Source organism: Erpetoichthys calabaricus, chromosome 6 (genome assembly GCF_900747795.2).
Source record: "Erpetoichthys calabaricus chromosome 6, fErpCal1.3, whole genome shotgun sequence".
Lineage (NCBI taxonomy): Eukaryota > Metazoa > Chordata > Cladistia > Polypteriformes > Polypteridae > Erpetoichthys > Erpetoichthys calabaricus.
Genome location: NC_041399.2, coordinates 152,152,178 through 152,170,572, shown reverse-complemented (window position 1 = coordinate 152,170,572; position 18,395 = coordinate 152,152,178). Strand labels below are relative to the sequence as shown.

At 35.6% G+C, this 18,395-nt stretch overlaps 1 protein-coding gene across 2 annotated transcripts in view; it reads right to left on the bottom strand.

Moving 5' to 3' along the window:
• Positions 1 to 18,395, bottom strand: part of exoc2 (exocyst complex component 2) — a 340,160-nt gene that overhangs the window by 238,021 nt on the left and 83,744 nt on the right. For both annotated transcript variants that reach the window (XM_028803998.2, XM_028803999.2), the window contains exons 5-6: positions 11,715 to 11,828; positions 6,384 to 6,508 (exon numbers count right to left, since the gene is read on the bottom strand). In XM_028803998.2, coding sequence (XP_028659831.1) covers positions 6,384 to 6,508; positions 11,715 to 11,828 — 239 coding nt within the window. The remainder of the gene's footprint in view (positions 1 to 6,383; positions 6,509 to 11,714; positions 11,829 to 18,395) is intronic.

Genomic DNA, 18,395 nt, shown 5'->3' with positions numbered 1-18,395 from the left:
TCAAATCTGCAGCACCACCAGAAATCTGTTAGGCATTGGCAAGTGGCCAATCAAAGACAAAGACAGCAAAATGCTGATGGGAGAAGAAAATCAGCTCAGCTGATATACTGCATTTTGAAGTGTGACTTAAAACACAAGGACCAGAGAAACCATCAGAATCCAGGTAAATTTTCCCTAGAAAAGCAACTTCCACAGTACTTAAAATGTTTGGTTCTCTTCGCTTTTCTCCATCTAGAAAATGGTACACGGCCATTGGCACTCACATCAGTAGATTTGGGAACAACTTCTATCCACAGGTTGTTCGGTTAGTAAGCAGCCAGTCACAGTAATAAATATAGTAAGAAATATTATAATTCAAATAAATAAATATGTATATATGTATTACATAAACAAATACTGCTTGTGGCTACATGGCCAAAAGTTTGCGGACAGCTGACCATCATACTTATATGTGCTTGTTGGATATTTCATTGCAAAATCATAGGCCATAAAATGGAGTTGTACCCCCCACCCTTTACACTCTTCTGAGAAGTTTTCCACAAGATTTTGAAGTGTACTTGTGGGAAGTGTTGCCCATTCAGCGAAAAAAGCATTTGTGTGGTCAGGTACTAATGCTGAATAAGAACATATGGCTCACAATTGGTGTTCCAGTTTACTGCAAAGGGGTTTAATTAGGGTTGTGTGCAGGCCACTTCAGTTTCTCAGCACCAAACTCGTCAAATCATTTCTTTATTGACCCGGCTTTAGCATGACTGTGCCCCGTGCATAGAGCAGAAAATGGCCTTCCCGAAACTGTTGTCACACACTTGGAAGAGCACAACTGTCTAAAGTATCTTGGTATCCTGTAGTATTAACAATACCCTTTCACAACTTTTCCTCCAGCATTGCATCAGGACTGCCATGTGCATATACAGTGGTACCTCGGTATACGTCTGCTTTGGAATAAGTCCAAATTGGTATGCATCCTGTTTGGAAGCAAAAAATTTTGCTTGGTATACGACCTTTGTTTGGAATATGGCTCACGTGCTAGAACACCGCGTGTGGCATAGTGGGTCCGCGGCTTCAAAAAAAAAGGGCCAGGTTTTAACCCATATAGCCATGTCATTCTCCATGGGCGCGATTGCAAGACCACAGGGGAGTTAATGAGGAAGCTGGAGCAAGTCGCACCTGCACAGGTAGGCTGTGATCGGGAAGAGTGAGACTGCATTTTTAACCTCAGATTTTATCGGATTTATTTATTGTTGTTTTTATCCCCTGAGAACACTTGTTTTTATGGATATTTATTAAATAATTATTTATTGAAACCAGATGCACTGCACTATTTGTTTGGACACTGATTTTTGTTTTAAATAAAAGCACTTGGCATTCTTGCACTATCCCCTGGTGTCATTTGAGAATTGTCCTCGTTTGCCAGCTCATCTCGGCGACATTACCGACGCTGTCGGGTTCAGGGCTCCCCGTAAGGATGTATGGGAGCATGGAGTGGACCTGCATCGTCACACCGCACGCTACCCTACGCTGCCCACGAGCGTCAGTACGGCAGTTGCTAGCATTCAGTGAAAAACCTGCGCTATAACTATGTGACTTTTCACAAGATTTTGTGTTTTTTCGCGTAAATTTGAATTGATTGTTGAAAGGTATGAAGGTGGCATGCATATCCAACACATGGCTGCTGCATACTGTATGTGGAGAATGACGGTATCCACGATTGTGAAAAACAAAGATGTTATTAAAAAGTAAAGTGAGGTTAAATTTTCATTTATTTCATCTAATTGCTTTTGTATTTATGTATTTTAGTATTAAGCAGTATTTAAATTATTTTATACAACCCCATCAATGTATAATATGCCAATAACAATAGGATTTTTTTTTTCATGGGAACGGATTAATCATTTTCCCTTTATTTCTTATGGGAAAAATTTGTTTGGTATACTTCCTGTTTGGTATAAGTCAAAGGATCTGGAACGGATTAAGGATGTATATTGAGGTATCACTGTATTACATATTATTATATAAAACAAACACACACACATGCTCACAACATCATACAGCCTTAGCTCTTGCTTGAGCCATTATCATCACCAAACGTGTGTTATTCAGCTGTCTGTCTTTTGTGCTTCCCTTTGATAACTGTGTTTTTTTTTGGTCTTTGACCATTTTTTATCGTTCTTTGGCTTCTTGGGTTTTGGTATTTAGTCTTGGTTAACTTTCCTGATTTTGCAGACATGCTTGGTTTATTATTGTATTTCCTTCTTGTGTTCTGTTTACTGTTTAGTATTTAGTTTTGTTACTTTTGAAATTCCTTCTTATTTTGGGATTTTGCACTATTTTTTAAAATTTTGTTACTTTGTACATTTTTTCTTTATTGAATTTAATAAATGTAAAAAGTTTTCTTTCTTTTGAGCCAAGGGATTTATGGTTCTCCTCTCCCATTAAGTGATCTTTGTAGGCTTCACAGCTATTTAAGCCTTTTTGAGTTCTCTGTGCCATGATTAAAAATACATGTTGGATATTACACAGATCACTAACAATTCGATTTTTCTTTCCTTTCTTCTACTGTTTTGATGTAAAGACAATAATTATATAAGAAATTGGGGAAAACAGAAGAGTAGAAACAATACAATTTTTATAGAACAACATCTACTTTCCAGAGAGAAAACTGCTTATAGAAATAACCTGTGCTGGTTTCTTTCTGTAAGTAGACACTACATAGAGGGTAAATAACTAGTGCTATAATTTGACATGGTACAGGGTGGGGCCAAGTAAAATCTTCAACATAACGATATTGAATAATCTACCCAGGACTTTAAATCAGGATTTCATATCAATGACTACTAGTCGATATTCGTGTGTCTCGAAAGACAATAGTAAAGAAACAAAAAAAAAAACAAAAAAAAAAAAACAGCACATTTCACTGAGTGGCTGGATAATTCCACTGTAGAGTGTCATTTTCTAGTGAATTGACTACAAGTGAAATTTGTACTCCACTCTTGGCAGTGGCTTTATTTGGCATGCATGGCTTAGACATCTGAGGACGTTAGTTGAATAAAGTGAAAATGCTTGGGATGCCAGCACATTTGAGGATCTCTCTATTACTCACTTGGTCCTACCAAGTAATGTGTAAAATGTGCTTGCGGCGACATAGGTGGAAGCTGTTGAACTTTATTTTTGGTTAACATATACTGTCCAGTTTTCACTACTGTACTGGAGGGTGTTGAGTGCACAGGCCTGTTATACCACCATCTTGCTGTGCTGTGTTACAGAGATGTGGTTCTATTCTCTCTTGTTTAATCTGCTAATCTACTGAAGCTGTCCACTACCTCACTGAACGATAAAATCATGCTAAGTTGCTTCGTGGGACAGCTGATCCTCTGTACAATCAATAAAAGTCCGCTCCTACCCAGCAACTCAAACGCCTTTGTCTAAACTACAAATACAACAAAGAGCGTCATCTGGTGTTCCTTGTACTTTTTCTGCAGCTGTGAAAGAGCTGCGTGTCCACTGTTGATCTGCCCGCCCTGAACCCACACTTTGACTCCGAGAACACTTAGGAAGAAAGACACTTTAGGTACTGAAGAGATCGACTGAGCCATACAATGCTGACAAGTAGCAAGTAAGCATTCTCTCTCTCTCTCTCTGCTCCACCAGTGACGTTTTCAACAGTTCCAGCGAGTTAATCAATCACTGTGAAACCAACACCATACTGTCTTGTCTGACTGAGGCAGAAAAACAGTGTAGTTAGTCTTGCTCAAACTACTGTCTACCAGGTAAGTCTCATGAAGGCATGTAATATCAATGTTTAGTCTAGCAAACTCTCAGTCAATGAAGGCTGGTTTATGTGTGTCATGCACCTCATGAATATTGTCCAGGACACATTGTCTGGTAATTTCACCTTGCCAAGAAGGAAGCTGGAGACTAGCATAGAAGCTTGCTTTTTGAAATGAACTCTGTGCCCCATGCACCAGCAAGGCAGGCAAATCACAATGTCTTCAGAGAGTCATCCATATTCCATATACTAATGCAGTGCCAGTTTAAATACAGTTGCATTGATTATATCATACAACTCAACTTCTAAGTCACATCTCGTTGTGACGGGCTGTTGCTTTGTGGTAGTGGGACCAGAAAATGGCAGTATCCAAAAAAAAAAATAAAAGAATACAGTGATCCCTTTCTATATCGCGCTTCGCCTTTCGCGGTTTCACTCCATCGCGGATTTTATATGTAAGCATATTTAAATATATATCGCGGATTTTTTGCTGGTTCGCGGATTTCTGCGGACAATGGGTCATTTAATTTCTGGTACATGCTTCCTCAGTTGGTTTGCCCAGTTGATTTCATACAAGGGACACTATTGGCAGATGGCTGAGAAGCTACCCAACTTACTTTTTTCTCTCTCTTGCGCTGACTATCTGTGATCCTGACGTACGGGGTGTGAGCAGGGGGGCTGTTTGCACACCTAGACGATACGGACGCTCGTCTAAAAATGCTGAAAGATTATCTTCACGTTGCTATTTTTGTGCACCTGCTTCCTGAAACGACATGCTGCAAGGTGCTTCGCATACTTAAAAGCTCGAAGGGCACGTATTGATTTTTGATTGAAAAACAAACTCTGTCTCTCTCTATCTCTCTCCCTGCTCCTGATGGAGGGGGGGTGAGCTGCCGCCTTCAACAGCTTTGTGCCACGGTGCTTCGCATACTTAAAAGCCAAACAGCCCTATTGATTTGTTTGCTTTTCTCTATCTATGTGACATTCTGTGCTCCTGACAAGCACTCCTTTGAAGAGCAAGATATGTTTGCATTCTTTTAATTGTGAGATGGAACTGTCATCTCTGTCTTGTCATGGAGCACAGTTTAAACTTTTGAAAAAGAGACAAATGTTTGTTTGCAGTGTTTGAATAACGTTCCTGTCTCTCTACAATCTCCTGTGTTTCTGCGCAAATCTGTGACCCAAGCATGACAATATAAAAATAACCATATAAACATATGGTTTCTACTTCGCAGATTTTCTTATTTCGCGGGTGGCTCTGGAACGCAACCCCCGCGATGGAGGAGGGATTACTGTAATTTAAATAAAGCCAGTCTAAAATGCCTTCTCCAGATTCAAAAACAAAGAAAAAAAAATCACAGGCCAAAATAAGTGCATATCATAAAAAATCTGAAAAGCTCTAGATACATTCTTTAGTTACAGAGCACACACTCAGGGAATACCTAACATTATTTATACGCTGAAAAGGTACCCTATTAGCCAGAATAATTACACAAGTTTGTAGGCCCATTATTTTAGAAAGACGTACTTCTATTAGAATTGCTGGTAAGGCTGTTTATAATGATTTTTAATTACCATGACCATTATTGTTATAAACTGTTACTAATCTTTCTTCATGTTGGTTTCTCTTGCTGGTGTCCTGTGATGACACACGAGGGAGAAGAAGCTGCTATCAGATTGAAACAATAAAACAGAGAGTAACAAAAAGTCCAACTGAAATATTTAAATGGAGATTTAAAAACCAGATAAGCCTTTACGAATTCCAATGAGAAATATAAATGGGAATGACCAAATAAACTGACAATTTGATTTCATACTTCATAATTAGGAGCCAGCTGTGTATAGGATTCGAGTATAATGTTTTAAGTCACCACTTTTAGAACTCTAGACAGAGATGGCAATGAAATGGGCTAAGCAATGGGGAAAGGACACCAGAAAGCTTTGGCTGGTTAGGAAGAGAGTAAATACAGCACTGGAATGCTGTTAAGCAACTTATCACCTAAAGATGAATTTAAACATTAACATGTGATAAGTGCCTCAAAAAACACATCTTTTGAAAACATTTTGGTCATAGTCAAACTTTCTGCCACCTTGCTCCTTTTCCTGGATCTACATGCAATAACCTTGCCAAGCATAGATGTGTTGATTAAAGTTCTCAGGTCTCTGCAAGTGTAAGCTGTATAAGATGCTATAAAAATATAAGTGAAACATAAGTGAAAGTTTGAAAACATTCTACATTCTTTAATCTGTAATCAAGAACACCATACTCTAAAAACTGATTCATGCAGAATTTGTGTAGAAACAAAATGGGTGCTTTAAGAATGTTTCAGAACTTGCCATATTTCACTTAAATTGAAAGTTTTTCATATAATGCATGATACATACAGTATATCAAATTACTTTATGTTTTAATATTTTTACTTACACATCAAATTCCATTTAAACTCCATTATTGCTAAACATGTTCGGAAAGTGAAACTCACTTTTACAAAATATACTAGTATATATTGCACATTTAGCTTCAACCTGACTGAAATATTAAGCTTCCAACATGTTTAAAAAAAACTCATACACACAACAAATAAATTAGTGTCGGTATTAGATAATAACATTATACCTGCTAGTGCATCCTGTGCTTCAAAAAATGTACTTAGACCTCCTTTCACATATGAAAGGCTTCCTTCATTTTTCTTACTGGCCTGTTTTCTAAGGTTATTGGCAGCCATTTTTAGTTGATCGAAACTGAAATTAAAAAACAGTTGGGGAAAATTTAGCTTCTTTTTATTCACAACAAGATGAAAGAAATGGAAAAGATACAGTCACTCAAGGTGATGAATAGCATCTGGCATTTTGGTACATTAATAGCAGGAAACTGACCATTTGCCAAAAGGCTGAAGAACTGAATTTAGCCCCATATCACAGTAACTCAATGTATCTAAGGTCATTAATCAAACCTGAAATGAGACAGACAACTTTATTCTCCGCCATTGCAAGCAGCACATGTTTATGATTGCTACCAAATGTATAAACTACTTTCAGGCTATTTAAAAGATACAAACAGATAGGACTTTTAGAAATTCAGGTAAATGAAATTAGTGAGATTAGCTTATTAACTGTTTATCTACTATAAGCATGCTTCTTGATATCTGAAATATTAAAAAATCCTTCTGTGACTTTTAAGGAATCTCTTATGCTTTATCTCACAACTGTTTCCACAATATTTGATCATAAAAATGTATTATAAAATTTACCCCCCTCATTGCTTTAGCAAATAATTTTTATTAGAAATGCAGGTAAGTATGAACAAACTATCTAGTTATCTTTAGTTCCCAGGAGGAATGGTCATTTCCTTTTAGAAACAAAGCTGTCATTGCCTACATGCTAAAAACAGAAAAGCAGAATCATATTGTATTTTCAAAATATGCTTTTTAAAATAAAATAAAAAAAACAAAACTGGCAAGGAAATTATTACAAAAATAGTGACTAGAGGAAATATGATATAAAATAACAGAAAAGTCAAAGAAATTAATTTTTAAGACATTTAAAATACTAAAAAATGCTCTTTATAAAATAAAAGTAATAAAAAAGAAAAAGTGTACACTGAGCCTCTGGAAAGGAAATACAAAAAGTTAAAAAGTAACACTAAAATGGAATTACATCCATTGTTCTCAAATATTCATTCATTCATTCATCATCTATATTGTAAAATTTGACCTCATCTTATGCATAAAACGGTTTAAATGTATATAATGCAAAATAAAACACCTTGAAGTGCTATTCTTAAACTGATATACATTTGCCACACATACAATGAAGACCTTTGATGAATTATAAAAACATTTTTAAGTAATACAAGTGGCAGATTCAGTTAAAGATATCACTAGTTTTCATGCTTAAATTAAACTGCACAGAAGTATTACTAGTAGAGAGTAAAATTACCTCAATTAAACAAAGTCACAAAAACTTCATTAAATGTCTTCATTCTTTTCATTCACATTTCAAGCTATTAGGTCATTAAATTATCATTTGTAAATTAAGACTAATTCTTTTTTTACATTAATTCAAAACTGAACAAAAAAACAAAAAGCAAGTGATACGCAAAAATGTATGCGTTAAAATTATAGATGCTACACAAAGTAATGTATTTTTTTACCATATGTGCAAGATTTCAGATTAGAGCCAAGTTTAAATTTAAATATCACATATAATGTAGGAATTAAGGAAAAGCACTGTGCATATCAAAGAATCAATTAAAATATATTATTTTATAGTAAATGGTGTCAAATATTGTAAAAATATCAAGCAAACTGTTAACAAAATGTATTGAAAAACAGGACTATTTTAAAAACATCTATGATAAATTACACTAATTAAAACAGACTATCACCAGATTTTTTAATTAGAAATATTTAAAGGATAAAGTACCAAAGTGTATAAAGTTTAAAACAGAATGTCTAAATTGTAATGCACAATCATCATCAACTGTAAATATTTATCCTGCTTGTGACTTTCCGTTTCATTAATCTTATTTTTGTTTCTACATTCAACATCTGCAAGTTGCCAACACCCAGTTTTTGTTGTATATGCATGCAGACGATAAATGTAATGTCCATTTCCTGTTACTGTACCTGGTGAACAAATTCAAGACCCTTTTAATTTGTTTATAAATTTGACAAAGTTCTGTAATGAATATAATTCTGGGCAAAACTAGGTTTTCCTCCAAGGAAAAAATATACGTGTGTTAAGCAAGACAAAGCAAACACATTCTTAGTTTTGTTAAATGATTTTTTTTAAGCAAGGAAATGAAAAAAGGCTGTTGATTTAAAAAAGACAATACTTCTGAATCCACCAATGTTAAAATGATTTGAACATTTCACAGTATGTTTACCTGAGCTTTTTGCAGAAACTAATGAAAGCAGTTGACTTTATATTAAAAAAAATTGGAAATTAATAATCTGAACATTGCTTTCAGGGTCACCCAGCTAGTTGGTGTTGAGTCATAGCTACTGTTCTACAAGGGTCACTGCAATTAAAGTTGAGGGGGGGGGGGGGGGGGGGAACAAATGTATAAGTATTTCTACTATATCCGTAAAGGACCTAAAGAAAGTATTTAACATTTATTTATTAATTTATTGCAGTTAAAATCCGTATAATAATTCCTTTGTAAAATAGAAAGTACAGAATTACATAATAAATAATTACAAAGCTATCATTTCCTGAAACCAGCTGGCTGATAAGACCAGAATGAACTTCACAGAGTGAATAACAGCTGATTAGGCTATAGTTGAATAGACTAATCTGGACAAGAATGATTGAGTATAGTGAAAGGCTGATATAAAATCAATTGCCTACTATGTTTGCCTTTATTCTGCAAAATGTTTGTATCAAACATTTATTCATCATAAAGTTGCATGCTTGAATGTCATGTATGCTTATCATGTTTTCATTCTATAAATACGTGAACACAGATTTGTGAAGTCAGCCTAGCAAAAGAAAGCCATGGATATATTTCAATTGGCTGTTGGCACTTGCCTTCCTTTTCACTGCTCCTATTAAGAGCAATTATGTAAAGTACAATAGTGAAACTAAGTAAAAGAAGTGTTTTAAAGAACATTTAGAGAGAATGGTTGTAAAAACTAAAACTACAAAAGTCAATAACTTCATGCCATCTGCAATTTAATATTTTTATTTTATTAATTTTCATTGTAATCATTCCATACAAACAGATCAATTTATAACCCAACAAATTTGAAAACAAATCAAACCCCACCCCTGAGGAGAGCTTAGCTAAAGGAAAATTTCTTTAAGCTTTTTAATAAGGCAACATTAGACAAAAGAAGGGGAGAAGTAAATATCTATATAAATAAGAGATGGAGAAGGGAGTTAAATGCAATAATAGTTAATTCTCTTATTCTAAAATAATATTGATTAAATCCTGCCAAGTTTTGAAAAAATTTTGTACAGATCCTCTAACTGAAAATTTGATTTTTTCCAATTTCAAATAATATAAAACATCGGTTTCCCACTGACTTATAAGAGGAGAATTAGGATTCTTCCAATTTAACAAAATAAGTCTGCGTGCCAAGAGTGTAGTGAATGCAATCACCATTTGCTTGTCCTCCTCCAATTCAAGTCCATCTGGAAGGACACCAAACACAGCTGTTAGTGGGTTAGGAGGGATTGTGATACTGAGGCTGTCTGAGAGGCACTTAAAAATTTTTGTCCAAAATGATGTTAGTTTGGTGCAGGCCCAGAACATGTGACCCAGTGAGGCAGGAGCTTGGTTGCAGCGCTCACAGGTCGGATCCTGGCCTGGAAACATTTTGGACAGTTTTAAGCGAGACAGATGAGCTCGATATATAATTTTTAGTTGAATAATTCTATGCTTTGCGCATATAGAACTCGAGTGAATTCTCTGCTTTGCTACCTTCCACTCCTTTTCTGATATATTGATTAAGAGATCTTCTTCCCAATGTCCTCTTGGATCTTTGAAAGGTAGGGACTCTAATAAGATTTTATATATTTCGGAAATAGTGTTTGATTCCTCGGAATTGAGCAGTATTTTTTCCAGCATTGTGGAGGGTGCAAGGTGGGGGAAATCTGACAATTTCTGTTTAACAAAATTTCTAATTTGAAGATAGTAAAAGAAATGTGTAGCTGGGAGGTTAAATTTTGAACGTAATTGTTCAAAAGATGTAAATATGTTGTCTATATAAAGATCTCTGAGCATTTAATCCCAAAACTTTTCCAGGTATTAAAAACTGGATATACTTGCGAAGGTTGAAAAAGGTGGTTCCCTTGCAGAGGTGCCACTGATAAAAGATTTTCCATCTTAAAATGCTTCCTAATTTGGTTCCATATTCTGAGTGAGTAAAGCACAATTGGGTTATTAGTATATTTGCGATAACTTTCATTTATTGGAGAGCAGAGCAGGGAATATAAAGAAGTACTACAGGATTTTACTTCTATTGCAGACCAAGCCTGTGTATGTGCATTTATTTGTGTCCAGGTTTTTATGGCTTGTATGTTTGCTGCCCAGTAATAAAACTGAAAATTAGGTAAAGCCATGCCACCTTCTGCCTGAGGTCTTTGTAGGGTCGCTCTTCGGATACGTGGGTGTTTTGAGTTCCAAATGAATGAGGTTATTATTGAATCTAACTGTTTAAAAAACGATTTATTGATATATATTGAAATGTTTTGAAATAAAAAGAGAAGTTTAGGAAGGATATTCATCTTAACAATGTTAATTCTTCCAGCTAGAGTGAGATGAAGGGTTGACCATCTATGCAAGTCTTGCTTAATTTTTTCCATACAGACACCAAAATTTTGTTGATAAAGAGCTTTATGTTTACTTGTGATATTTACCCCTAGGTATTTAAACTGATCTGCTATGGTAAAAGGTAGGGTGTCTAATTTAATATTATATGCTTGTGAGTTCACTGGAAAGAGTATACTTTTATTCAGATTAATTCTAAGACCAGATATCTTTTGAAATTCTGTTAGTGCTGTTAAAACAGCAGGGACAGTGTTTTCTGGGTCCGATATATATAAGACCATATCATCTGCATATAGAGAAATTTTCTGTTCCAGTCCTTCTCTGACAATCCCCTTTATCTGATAAGAATTTCGGCAGTGAACCGCCAGTGGTTCAATAGCGATTGCAAACAACAGTGGCGACAAGGGACATCCTTGTCTGGTACCACGTTCTAGTTTAAAGTAGTCTGAGCAAATTTTATTAATACAAACTGAAGCTTCTGGACTGGTATACAGTAGTTTAATCCAAGCACAAATATTCGGGCCAAACCCAAATTTCTCCAATGCAGTGAAAAGGTAATTCCATTCGATCATGTCAAATGCCTTTTCTGCATCTAATGATAGTAATATCTCTGGGGTGTTTGATTTTGCTGGTGAATATATAACATATGCGATCTGCAATTTGAACACATACCTTGCTGCAGAATGATTCTCTATTAGGTACCAAGTTGCAGAAAAGCTTTCATTGGTGAAATCTCCACTCATATTTGGAAACAAACTCTCCAGCTCTTTGTGCGTTACTTTTCCTCTGAGAAGAGGGAAGAAAACAGTTAGTATTACAAAGCTACAGTAGAAAAAAAAACTTCTAATCACTAGAATCTGAACTTTGCATACAGTGTTAACACTTGATCACACCTGTTTTGCTATACACAACAATGTGGAAAGTTTGTAATACATAAAACCAAAGAAAAACATGAAACTTCAAATCACATACAGTGGAACCTCGGTTCACGAACGTCTCAGTACACGTACAAACCAGGTTCCCTTTCGGTTTGTACATGTTCAGTCTCTCCCTGTGCATTTCCTGTGCAGCGAGCAAGAGAGAGAGCGAGAGAGCGTGACACACACACACACACGCACGCACACACACACACACACACGCACGCACACACACAGGCAGCACGAGACAGAGAGAGCCGCGCACACACACAGGAGTGCTCTAGAGAGACACACACACACAAGCACTCCAGGCTCGCAAAAGAGAGATGCACGCACACACACACAGGCGCGGGAGGCGCACACACAGAGGAGCGTGCTAGAGAGACATACACACAGGCGCTCCAGGCTCGCAAAAGAGAGACGCACGCACACACACAAAGGCGGCGGGAGAGAGAGGCGCGCACATACACAGGAGCACGCTAGAGAGACACACACACAGGCACTCCAGGCTCGCAAAAGAGAGACACACGCACACACACACACAGGCGCGAGAGAGAGCGAGTGAGGGACGCATAAGGTAGAGAAGGCTTGTTTTTGTTTTCAGTTCTATTTACAGTGATCGGTTCGTAGCCTGCATTGTTGCAATGTTACTTTTCTTGGTGGTTTATTAAATTACGGATTTTTCAAATGTTCATTTTTTCCCCTGTGCTTAAAACTCATTAAAAAAAGTGTTTTTAACGAGTGGTTCCTAGCACTACAGCGCGAACTATTGCAGTGTTAGTTTTCTCTGTTGTTCAAGGTTTTCTCAGTGTTATTCAATGTTTTCACATTTAGTTTACCATTACGCTGTGCATTCTATGGTATAATTAACTATATTTGTGCTTAAAAACTAAAAATATATATATTTACATACAGTTTGTACAGTCTGGAACGGATTAATTGTATTTACATACAATCCTATGGGAGAAATTGCTTCGGTTCACGACCAGAGTTTTGGAACGAATTATGGTCGTGAACCGAGGTTCCACTGTACTTCTGAACCCTCTACTTTCAGGTTCTGATGCTGGAAGCAGTAGCCATAAAGCTGATTCCAAATGAAAAAAGATACCATTCTACTGAAGGGCACTCCCTCACCCATATGCTCACACTATAATTTGAGCAACGTTGTCCACAAGCAAAGTTATGAGAGAAAACCCCAATGAGCAAGGGGAGAACATGTAATCTGCCCATTTGGGAATCAAACTGCAGTCCCAGTATTGCAAGGTGTATATACTGTATTATATCATGTCATACCGAATAGGTAAAGCAGATGCGATGCTCACAAGGCCAGTATTTAGCTTCCAAGAGGAACTGAGGGCAATGTTTAATAATTATTCCTAACCACCTTTCACAAACGTGGTATATATTACACAGTATGATAAAGAGAAAATCCTTAAAATATTTTAAAAATACATGACACAGTATCAGCACAACCTCAAAGCACACTAAAAATATTATATTTGAAAAATAACATTAAAAAAAATCTAATTTGGCCATATGCAATCAACAAAAATTAAACTTCCAAAATGAAAAAATAGATTTACCTTTACTTCTATCACCTAACAAATAATAAAACACAGACAAAATTATCAGTTTTGGCTTCAAATCATTTGGATGACATCTTTGCAAAGGAAAAAAAAAATCTATGATACAAGAACCTAAAAATTTCAGACTAACAAGCCATAAAATTAAATAAGATCTGAGACTGGCAAGGATTTGTTTCTAATTAAGCACTTGGTTTAGAATGAAAGCTTGCAGCACCTGAAGCCTTCCAGGTCCAATGTTGCCCACCCTGATCTAAATTATGGTAAATGCAATAAGGTGAAGAAAAAACTGCAGAAACGATTAGTTAAATACCAGAAAGACATGTTACATGTATTGTGAATAAAAATTTGAAACTTTATACTATTACTCCTAGACTGTGCCACTTACGAATGAAGTGTCCCATTGGGGAGACACCACCTTATTGCAAAGCTGTTTGTGTGTGCTGCAATAAATTCACAAATCAATCAAAAGCAATAATAGTATTTTTACATACCGAAGGCCGTCTTTCAAAAAAAATCATAAGTTTCTACGTTGTTTGCTTTCTTTTATTAGTAAAATATCTGCACATGCATATGTTGAGGCCAGCAATACATCACAGCTTAATGAATCTGCTTTTATCAAAAATCCCACCTGCGTCGAGCCACATACAGTGAAAGGCAGGGAGAAAATTCTTTGTTAGTTGTGGTAATTACAACTCAAAGACACATGATATCCTATATGGTGTTCCACAAGGCTCTATCCTGGGTCTGCTGCTCTTCTCAATCTACATGCTTCCATTAGGTCAGATTATCTCAGGGCACAACGTGAGCTACCACAGCTATGCTGATGATACACAACTGTATTTATCAATTGCACCTGATGACCCCAAATCTCTTGATTCACTAACACAATGTCTGACTTGTATTTCAGAATGGATGAATAGTAACTTTCTCAAGTTAAATAAAGAGAAAACTGAAATCTTAGTGATTGGCAATAATGGATACAATGAGGCTATTAGAAATAAACTGGAAGCATTAGGATTAAAAGTCAAAACGGAGGTAAAAAGCTTAGGGGTAACTGTTGACTGTAATCTAAATTTTAAATCGCATATTAATCAGATCACTAGGACAGCATTTTTTCACTTAAGAAACATAGCAAAAGTTAGACCTCTTATATCACTGAAAGATGCTGAGAAATTAGTTCATGCGTTTGTTTTCAGTCAACTAGATTACTGTAACGCACTCCTCTCAGGACTACCCAAAAAAGACATAAATCATTTGCAACTAGTGCAGAATGCAGCTGCTAGAATCCTTACCAGGAAAAGAAAATCCGAACACATCTCTTCAGTTTTGATGTCACTACACTGGTTACCTGTGTCATTCAGGATTGACTTTAAAATTTTGCTTATGGTTTATAAAGCCTTAAATAATCTCGCCCCATCCAATATATCGGAATGTCTGATGTTTTATATTCCAAATTGCAACCTCAGATCCTCAACTGAGTGTCTCCTTAGAATTCCAAGAGCAAAACTTAAAAGAAGTGGTGAGGCGGCCTTCTGCTGTTATGCACCTAAAATCTGGAATAGCCTGCCAGTAGGAATTCGCCAGGCTAATACAGTGGAGCACTTTAAAAAACTGCTGAACACACATTACTTTAACATGGCCTTCCCATAACTTCACTGTAATTTAATCCTGATACTCTGTATATCCAATTAATTATAATAACTATTCATGGTGGCTCTAAAATCTGTACTAACCCCTACTCTCTCTTCTGTTTCCTTTTCTGGTGTCCTTTTGGTGGTGGTGCATCTACTCAAAGCACCGTGATGTTCCAACAATGATGGATGGATTAAAAGCCAGAAGTCTGTATGACCATCAGCATCAAGTGACTCCGTGAGAACCCTAACTACAAAGAGGACTATTTCATTTATGTTAGGTAGAATGCCCAGAGGGGACTGGGCGGTCTCGTGGCCTGGAACCCCTACAGATTTTATTTTTCTCTCCAGCTTTCTGGAGTTTTTTTTTTTTGTTTTTTCTGTCCACCCCGGCCATCGGACCTTACTCCTTTTCTATGTTAACTAATGTTGCCTTATTTTAATTTCTTATTTTGTCTTTTATTTTTCTTTCTTCATTATGTAAAGCACTTTGAGCTACTTTTTGTATGAAAAGGTGCTATATAAATAAATGTTGTTGTTGTTGCAACAGTTGTTTGGAGAGATTGTTTTGGTGCAAGAGACTAAATGTTTCCAAAATGGAGTGCACCTTGTGCAAAGCAATGTAACTTTGTAATGCTACGGAATAGGAAATCTAAACTTGGTACAATGATAGCTGACAGACAGACAGGGCACAAAAGAAAATTGATTCTAGGGCTATGCATCATAAAATGTCTTGTTAAGTAATATAAAATCCCGTTCTTTGGGGAGAAAGCCCTACAGCCCTATTTTTTTTTTGTTTTATTTAGTTAATATTGGTGTAAACAAAGATTTGTATTCATAGAAATTCTTTCTTTTAAAGATTTGGAGTGTTATACTTACCATTCTTCAGTCATTGGCAACTCTTTAATTACATAAGCAGAATAATTGCTATCCATTTTTGGGTATTAAATTTAGACACAATAATGCCAAGAAAACCAGTAAATGTCAAAGGTCTTGAATACACCAGCAAGAAATGATGTTAAAATTAACTAGAAGAAAAGCCCTATTCTTCAACAAGTATAAATAGGGATATGTTAGAGTTAAAAAAAAACCTAAATGAATATATTGAATAAAAAATAATTTCCATTGTCATTTAATTGAATGACAATATGATAATTATTTTTATAAACATCATAATAAAATAATAGAAATGTTAGCTCTCTGTCAGGATTGGTAGGACTATCATCATGAACAAAACTGTTCCATATCCTTAACAGCCATTTACTGCCTCTTGTAAGAAACAAATTTTATACTTTTACTACATAAGACTGCTTTCTTTTAAAATTTGCCAAAACCGGAGTATATGAAGGATTTTTTTTTTAATTCAGAAATATTTGTAGCTTTTTTCAAAGCATACAAAGTAAAATGTGCTTAATGCTGTGGTTATTAAAAACTCTATTGTCATTGCAATCCAGAAATCGTTCTAAGCCAAAAACAAACGAACAAGGGTGGCCAGTAAAATGTATTTATTGCTTCAGTACAGCCTAAGTTTATTTTTCAAGACAGATTCCCAGATAAAATTATGCTACATTCTTGGCTGGCTGAAGCAAACCGGATTGACAGTTAATGAAGGGATTTTCAAGTTAAGAGTACATGTAAGGGGGATGGGAGGAGGGAAGTGACAAAGTTCCATAGTTTTGGAATAACATTATTAAAAGAACGGAACACAAAACCAGGCTTTTAACAAGTAAAAACAACCAAACTAACAAAAAAGGAAGATATGTTTTATTAAACAACTGAGTGCAAATGAGAAACAAAATGGGGAACAGTCAGAGGATCAAAACCAAATGCTTTGCTTAGTCTACTATAATACTATTAAAAGAACTGAACATAAAACCAGGCTTTTAACAAGTAAAAACAGCCAAACTAACAAAAAAGGAAGATATGTTTTATTAAACAACTGACTGCAAATGAGAAACAAAATGGGGAACAGTCAGAGGATCAAAACCAAATTGCTTTGCTTAGTCTACTATAATACTATAATAATTGTTACAACAAACCAAACTATGAATGAATATTATTTTAATATAAAAACTACTTATATCAGTTATTCCAAACAATTTCTTTCTTTTAGCAGCCAAACAGTTAAATAAGACACTACCTGTAAAAATTAGCCAGCACTTAAATAATTAAGCACTTAAAAGACACAATTCATACAAATCAGTGAAAAAATGATCATTTATTACTAATTAGACTTACTTTAAAAAGACCTAATGGCGTTTTGCCTATAATATACAAAATTCATACAACTGAAAAGATCAAACTAATATTCTTTATATAATCATATTCAAAAAGAAAAAGACATTAATGAACTTCATTAAGTATCTGTGCAGTTTTAACTGACATAAATCTCCATGCTTTTCTATTATATTATTTAGTACTTGCCACTAGGTGGCAATGCATGATAGTCCTACTGTAAAAGAATGCACAAATACTGTAGTAAAACAGAATTTCAGCACATGTTGATAGATTTACACACTTTTTTTTTTTCTTTCCCTGATATTCGTATTTTCTAAAGAGGTAAATTAGCAACCTGTTGAAATGGAGAGAACTGCTGGATCACAATTTTGACACCTGAGCTTGAATTAGTAGAATAGTCAATAAATGTGTGAAACGAGCATGTTCTCCTAGTGTTTTTGTAGGTTTAATTCAGGTAATTCGGTTTCAAAGATTTGTGAATCAGTAACTCCAAAATGAGTGTAAATAAGGTTACCCTACGATAGACTTATTTATGGGAAAGGTTTTTTATTTCAACCTTACGCAGTCAAGTTGTCTTCTAGTTTACCATAAGCCTACTGTATAATGAAATAACCTGTTACAAAAATGAATGGCCGGCTTACCTGACAAATTATAGGAAAGAAATGAAAAACTGTAAGTGATGCTGCTAATAAAGACTGTCACTAACCTCTTGCTCTATAAAACTATTTTAGAGAGCACATCTCATAGGCATAGGCAAAGAGCCCTGTAAAGAAAGCAAAAAGAAGTGCCATTTTTTGTTATTATAAGAGTTTAATGAATGTAAGTGGTTGAATTTACTGAAAATTATGATAGCTAAGTCCATTTAGCTGAATTAAGTTGCTCTATCCATCCATCCATTATCCAACCCGTTATATCCCAACTACAGGGTCACAAGGGTCTGCAGGAGCCAATCCCAGCCAGCACAGGGCGCAAGGCAGGAAA